Source organism: Halichondria panicea, chromosome 5 (assembly GCF_963675165.1).
Source record: "Halichondria panicea chromosome 5, odHalPani1.1, whole genome shotgun sequence".
NCBI lineage: Eukaryota > Metazoa > Porifera > Demospongiae > Suberitida > Halichondriidae > Halichondria > Halichondria panicea.
In genome coordinates, this window is record NC_087381.1 from 3,005,582 (window position 1) to 3,012,608 (window position 7,027).

A 7,027-nucleotide genomic window follows, 5' to 3' on the forward strand; every position below is an offset into this window, starting at 1 on the left:
AAACAGCTTATCCAATGTTATTCCTCGGGTAGCATATTGTGCATATGCAAAATTTATGGGGATAAAAATACCCCGCACCATGAAAACAAGCATTTCCGCCGCTATACGGGGGGCTGATCATCACTAATTAAATTCTCGAAGGACAACATTGCTGAACCAAAGTCAACAACTGATTACCATACACTCGTGTTTGTCATACACTATCCCCTCCTTCACTTTCATTTCATCAAACACTACAGCCACTTGCTTTTGCCATTCTTTCAATGTTTCAATTTTTGCTTCCTTCATTAGTTGTTTGGTTACTTCTGGTTGAACTCTTATTCCATGTAATGACTAATAGTCCTGGAGGGTTCGTCCCCTGGGTAACGTAAGTACACCTTTCAAGGCATCATAAACTGAACTTGAAATCATTTTCAAATGAAAACACCAGCGTATCAACATCGGGTGCCAACGCCGTTGAGTTGGTTGTGCACTTAGAGCAGCGATCTGTTGGTCCCAAAAAGACGATGAAATGATCCTTCTTTGTAATCTTTCTGATTCTGGTCCCTCTTTTCATTCATAATTTGCCTTATAGGTCATCATGTAAGGAATCATTTATGCTAACGCCCCTTGTTTTATATAGTTGAGGCTTGCTTTGATCTTCTCTTTTCAATTGTTGTACTTTTCTCTCTTACAATTTAAATGTTTTCTCAAGCCTACAGACAATTTTTTTTGTGGTGTGTTTAGTCACTTGTCGTTACAATAGCTGTGAGTTTTGTTGGCACTTGAAGGCGACTTGTTCTGTTGTTTTAGCCACCTATGGTTCATTGTCCGTAAAGTATCTCTGTATGCAACACATTCTGAGCACTTTGTGCTTCGTATAAGCAGGGAACAATTTGACACACTAACCGGCTACTGTAAGTGTTGAACTAGGACACTACCAACAAGAAACGATTAATGCGATAAAAACAATTATACAAGTGAAAGGGATAAGGAACAATAGATCAGCAACTTCTAAAGCTAGGAGTCGACTTAGTGTTCAATTGAAGACGGATTGGCCTGGGAACGAGGCTACTTTTAAAGGTAGATATATTATACCTTGCCATGTCTTGAACATACATTGCAAAACCATTTTGTGATTAATGGGTTTTGTATGTTTTAAGCACACGAGTCCTATATAGGTACATTTATTTATCTATTGATACTTTCATTGCGTAACATGTACATGTATATAATTATCAATATTATTAATGAAAGGTATTTCCCCCTAAACATTTAATTAAGGTGTGATGTCAATCAATTAGATCTATAAATTAGATCTATAAATTATCTGCAAATAATTATACACACTCAACTGTTTTAGTTAACTATATATACACAGCACACTATAATATAGTCTCTTTTAGCACCAGCCCACGTGCTTAGTTCTTGGTGTTCTCTTGCTCATAATGCAGCTACCCGGGGAATGAATATTGTGCCATAGTGAGCTCTAGCATATAAATTTCAGCTGCATGTGGATCAACTTACTTTAGTTACTGTACAGTGTTGTTGCAACAAACCTCATGCATTTAACCAATGTGGTTAGATTAAAAGGCACTAAATATAATATCAGGACTGTGATCTGCATTATGAGACGGAACCAATTATGAGACAGCTGTTTAAAACAGGAGTGCTTCAGCTATTCTGTCTGCAGTTAATAGCACTACTATACTCTAGTATTTTTTCCCTAAAAAAATGTGGAGTGTTGTATGCTTGTGTTGACAGAGATACCACAATAGTTTGTTTAAGTGCAGAATTTAATTGGAAAAAACATTTTTAATAGGGCAAATGTTTGTAGTAACATTCACTAGGTACAGCAGTTTTAAGCACCTTTGCAACACGCACACAAATGGGTAAACCACAATGTAAACCCACAATGTAAACATGGGACTATACTTGAGTGGTTTCTTTACTAATTTGCAGTATCAAATCAAAATTGGTCAATGTACTAACACAGCAACTATAGCTATACAGGGTTGCAGTAATAAGGCCTACTCCACAGATGTGAGATGGAGAATGGTGTACCAGTATGTACTTGGTCAATTCAAGTTATGGCAGCTGAAAGATTCCCAAAATCAGATTAAACGGATGGGGGGGGGGGGGGGTTTCTTTTAACTGCCATAACTTCAGCAAAGTTGATCCAATGTCAAATATATTATGATTTTCTGAAAGCTTAGAAAAATACCTTTCAAATGGTGTGTTTCCACACTACCATCACACTACTGTACACAAACGTCACACCGCCGTCACACGACCGTCACACTATCGTCACACTGATGGTACCATTTGAAAGGTCTCTTTCTAAGCTTTCAGAAAAACATAAAATATTTGATTTTCGATCCACAGAATTCAAGTTATGGCAGCTGAAAGATTCCCAAAATCAGATTAAACGAATGAAAGCTTAGAAAAATACCTTTCAAATGCGTCACACTATCGTCACACTATCGTCACACTGATGGTATATAAACCATTTGAAAGGTCTCTTTCTAAGCTTTCATAAATAATATTAGATTTTCGATCCACAGAATTCAAGTTATGGCAGCTGAAAGATTCCCAAAATCAGATTAAACGGATTGGGGGGGGGGGGTGTCTTTTAACTGCCATAGCTTCAGTAAAGTTGATCCAATGTCAAATATTTTATGATTTTCTGAAAGCTTAGAAAAATACCTTTCAAATGGTGTGTTTCCACACTACCATCACACTACTGTACACAAACGTCACACCGCTGTCACACTATCGTCGCACTATCGTCGCACTATCGTCACACTATCGTCACACTATCGTCACACTATCCTTACACTGATGGTATATACCATTTGAAAGGTCTCTTTGAAAGCTTAGAAAAATACCTTTCAAATGGTGTGTTTCCACACTACCATCACACTACTGTACACAAACGTCACACCACTGTCACACTATCGTCGCACTATCGTCACACTATCGTCACACTATCCTTACACTGATGGTATATACCATTTGAAAGGTCTCTTTCTAAGCTTTCAGAAAAACATAAAATATTAGATTTTCGATCCACAGAATTCAAGTTATGGCAGCTGAAAGATTCCCAAAATCAGATTAAACGGATGGGGGGGGGGGTGTCTTTTAACTGCCATAACATTGATCCAATGTCTATGATTTTCTGAAAGCTTAGAAAAAATACCTTTCAAATGGTGTGTTTCCACACTACCATCACACTACTGTACACAAACGTCACACCGCCGTCACACTATTGTCACACTATCGTCACATTATCGTCACACTATCGTCACACTGATGGTATATACCATTTGAAAGGTCTCTTTCTAAGCTTTCAGAAAAACATAAAATATTAGATTTTCGATCCACAGAATTCAAGTTATGGCAGCTGAAAGATTCCCAAAATCAGATTATAAACGGATGGGGGGGGGGGGGGGGTGTCTTTTAACTGCCATAACTTCAGTAAAGTTGATCCAATGTCTATGATTTTCTGAAAGCTTAGAAAAATACCTTTCAAATGGTGTGTTTCCACACTACCATCACACTACTGTACACAAACGTCACACCGCCGTCACACTATTGTCACACTATCGTCACATTATCGTCACACTATCGTCACACTGATGGTATATACCATTTGAACACACAGAAATTTGAAATGTGAACATAATTATTGACAGCATAGTGACAACAGTGGCGTAGGAAGAGAGTTATCACTTAGAGAGCATGGAAAAAGTTTAGAAGGGGAGCTGATACGCATGTGCACACATATTAAAGTGCGCCTGCAAGGGGGTCTTAGGGTAGTCCCCTAAAATATATATTAATTTTGCATGCTCTGGTATTGATTAGTGTATTTGGTACAATTAAAAGCTTGACTCTTTGATTAAATTGAGCTTGGGTAAAAAGCAAGCATGCAGTGTTAGGGGCCTAGTTCCTCTTTTAGTACACCACTGGACAGTACTGCAGATGGTCTCCCATTTGAGTAACCACAATTTACTACAATAGTACATTGTGGTTTTATGCTTGTGTTCATGTGTTGCAAAGGTGCTTAAAACTGCTGTACCTGTTAAAACAGGAGTAGCTGTTTTTTATAGGCAGAATAATCGCAATATCAGAAAGTTTAAATTGCAATGGTGTCACGTAATATCCCCCCCCATCTCATAATACCCGAACCACTTTGAACACTAAATGCTAGCATTATATAGCTGCAAATAAAGCACTGTCACTAAATTTTTTTGCCTACATGCAAAGCCTATTGACCATAGTAGTTAGTGAATAGGTTATTTAGCTCCCTCAAGATTACTGCAAGACTGGGGGGTCAGAAACGTATCTTATATAGTACCCCCTTGTACTCTGTACAACAGTCTATGATCATAGCTGCAAATTATTATTTTATTATAATTATAGCTAAACAATACACAGCATAATTATTATAGGTCAAGTCCGTTAAGCAGTCCAAAAGTATTCCAAGTCTTCCAAGTCTTCTTAGCACCAACCGATATGCTTCTTGCTGCTCTGGCAAAGATTTCCCAGATCATTCTTGTCCATAATGCAGCCACCTTGAGAAGAAGTGCAGGTCTTGCAGTTGGAGTTTCTAGCAGTGCAGCTTCCCTTGCCATAACTTGTGGAGCACTTACAATTTGTGTATTCGTCAGGAGCGTTAAAAACATGTCCAACTTCATGAGCGAAAACCCTGTCAATCTGATCGGAACCCCAACCGTCATTGCTGTACTGCATGTACAAAGGTCCGCCACCAAAGTAAGCATACGCAAAATGTCTTTGCCTGTACTTAGAGAAGAAACCAAAGAAAGCACCATCAGCACCAGCACGGTCTTTGATATGTTGTGCTACTTGGTCCCTTCCAGTTTGATCAGTTGAGAACCCAAAAGCTTGGAGTGTAGGATTAGCAAACACGTTGTGGCAAGCTGCATAGCTAGAGCAAGAGGTTGGGTTGGAAGCACTGATCGTTGCCTTCCCATAATACACATAAAAGGACAAACTAACCACGTTTTTCTGAGCTTGGTTTACCCAGAATTTAAGCCCTGTTATGCATTCACTTTCAATCTTCTGAAGCTCACTATCGCTTATTGCTAAGCTACCAGGACCGGAAGCAGCAAGAATAGCAAACGCAATCTTCCCAGTCATGGTTGGGCTGTAGGGTGACTCTCCCTGAAAACGTTTGTCTGAATCTTCTCGTTTAAAGGCCATTGGAGCCGTTCTTTCTGTCCACTTCTGAACCGTTGGTTGTGGTTTCAGCTCATCTTCTCGTGCCATCCAGTAGGCATTAGCATGACTCAAGCTTTGCACTGATGCTGAGCTCGGAATATGGGCTGAAGCTTGACTGAAGCTATTCTGCTTGGCTACATAAGAGGGGACTTTTGCAACCAAGAGGTTGTGACCAAGTTGGAGTAGAATGTGGCCGCCAGCAGCTTCCACTTCAGCAGTTGCCTCGTCAATGTTCTCAGTGTGAAGCAACATCTCCTCCATGGCAGCAGGACTCCTGTATAGAGCAGATAACATGGAGTAATAATTATTTTTATACCCCGATGTGCATGCGCAAGTGAGGTATACGGTGTGTCTTTGTGTGTGTCTGTGTATCTGTGTGTCCATGCGTCCGTGGGTTTGTGTGTGTGTAGGTGTATAGATCATTGAAGTGCACAAGGTTCCTAGTCATGGATTTGATTTGCAAATCGTTCTCGACTTATGCCTAGTTTTGCTTACTTGGAATGTTATTGCAGCCTTTTCAGAAGAGTGCATATAGCATTATTGTCCATAGAATACGTGTTGGATACTCTATATATTTAGTAATTAGTTAGCTATGCACTATATAGAACGCTATATAGCTATTGATAGCTGCATGAGAAGAAAGCTGCGAGGGAGGCTACTGATGAAGCCATTCATTTTAGCTTTACTTTTGGCATGTGTAGCTTTGACATATCTACCGAGGCATCAGCACCCACCCGCGGTGCTTTCATTATACAAGTTGACGATGAATTTTGAAATATGGCAACAATTTACCCTTGTGAGTCTTGTCTGTCGGATGGCTTTGGTGAAATATCTCCCTCGATCACTGCTCCATTCAAAACTGTTGAAAGTTCACTATACAAATAACAGTTCATGTTCACTATACAATATAAATTTAGCATTGCATGGTGTTATAAGATGCATCATGTTGGTAACCATAATTTATTATACCGATCATTGAGCATCGAATCAAGTTTTTGAATGTCTCCGGGTGGTCCAGGCTGAGGCTTATCATCATCAGCTTTCAGGTCTCGCAATACCTTATCAATTTCACTAATGAAAGCAAAGAGACATTCATGCATAATTATGGGTAAAACTGCTGATAGGAAACATAAAATTGCATGAAAAGGTATAATCTCAAGGCATAACTCACTTGAGCACTGTTTCCAATTTAGCCTCTTTGTCAATCAGACCAGCCAGTGATGTGGAAATCATACAAACCACAAGCAGCAGCAACTTCATTTTGTTCTGTTGGCTTTCGTTGTTGAAGATGTCTTGAAATCTCTTCGAATAGAGGAAAATTCCAAAAGAGCATGCTTTTATAGAGTGAGGGTGTGGGCCCTCCGACAGACATTATGAAACAGTCTGAAAACCACGCCCATTTATTTTGGCGGTCTAAGGGTAGAATGTCAAAGGGAATCGGATGGTACTAACCCTTAAGAATGTTCCACTCGAACAAAAGTGCTTGTAAAAAAGATGTGTGGAATTGCCACGCAAAATGCGTTGACTATTGTGGCAAATATCAGTTGTTTGCGTGACATTCACCACAATAGTCACGCATTTGCGTCAAATCACGCATATATAGTTCTCCTCTACATAGAATAGTCCATACAGAACAATTAGGTTAGCTTTTGCGTTGGTTGGACGACTCCGGCCCAACTATATTGTTGCTCAACCTTCCGCATGTGGCACCAATCCCTATTTCACTGCATTTTATTCTATTGAAGTTGCTTGCTTCACATTGTCATTAGCAAGGACATTTACCATCCATGAACCATTTACCATGACT

The 7,027-nt window shown here is 39.4% G+C and overlaps 1 protein-coding gene across 1 annotated transcript; it reads right to left on the minus strand.

Moving 5' to 3' along the window:
• Positions 1-4,435: 4,435 nt before the first annotated feature.
• Positions 4,436-6,070, minus strand: LOC135335797 (uncharacterized). The gene is made up of 2 exons (XM_064531368.1): positions 6,013-6,070; positions 4,436-5,494 (listed from the first exon to the last, which is right to left on the minus strand). Exon 2 carries the CDS (start codon positions 5,479-5,481, stop codon positions 4,480-4,482), a length of 1,002 nt encoding a protein of 333 aa, XP_064387438.1. The 5' UTR covers positions 5,482-5,494; positions 6,013-6,070; the 3' UTR covers positions 4,436-4,479.
• Between the last annotated feature and the right edge of the window lie 957 nt (positions 6,071-7,027).

Coding starts and splice junctions, on each gene's coding strand:
- LOC135335797 (XM_064531368.1), bottom strand. CDS start 5,481: ATGGAGGAGATGTTGCTTCACACTGAGAACATTGACGAGGCAACTGCT.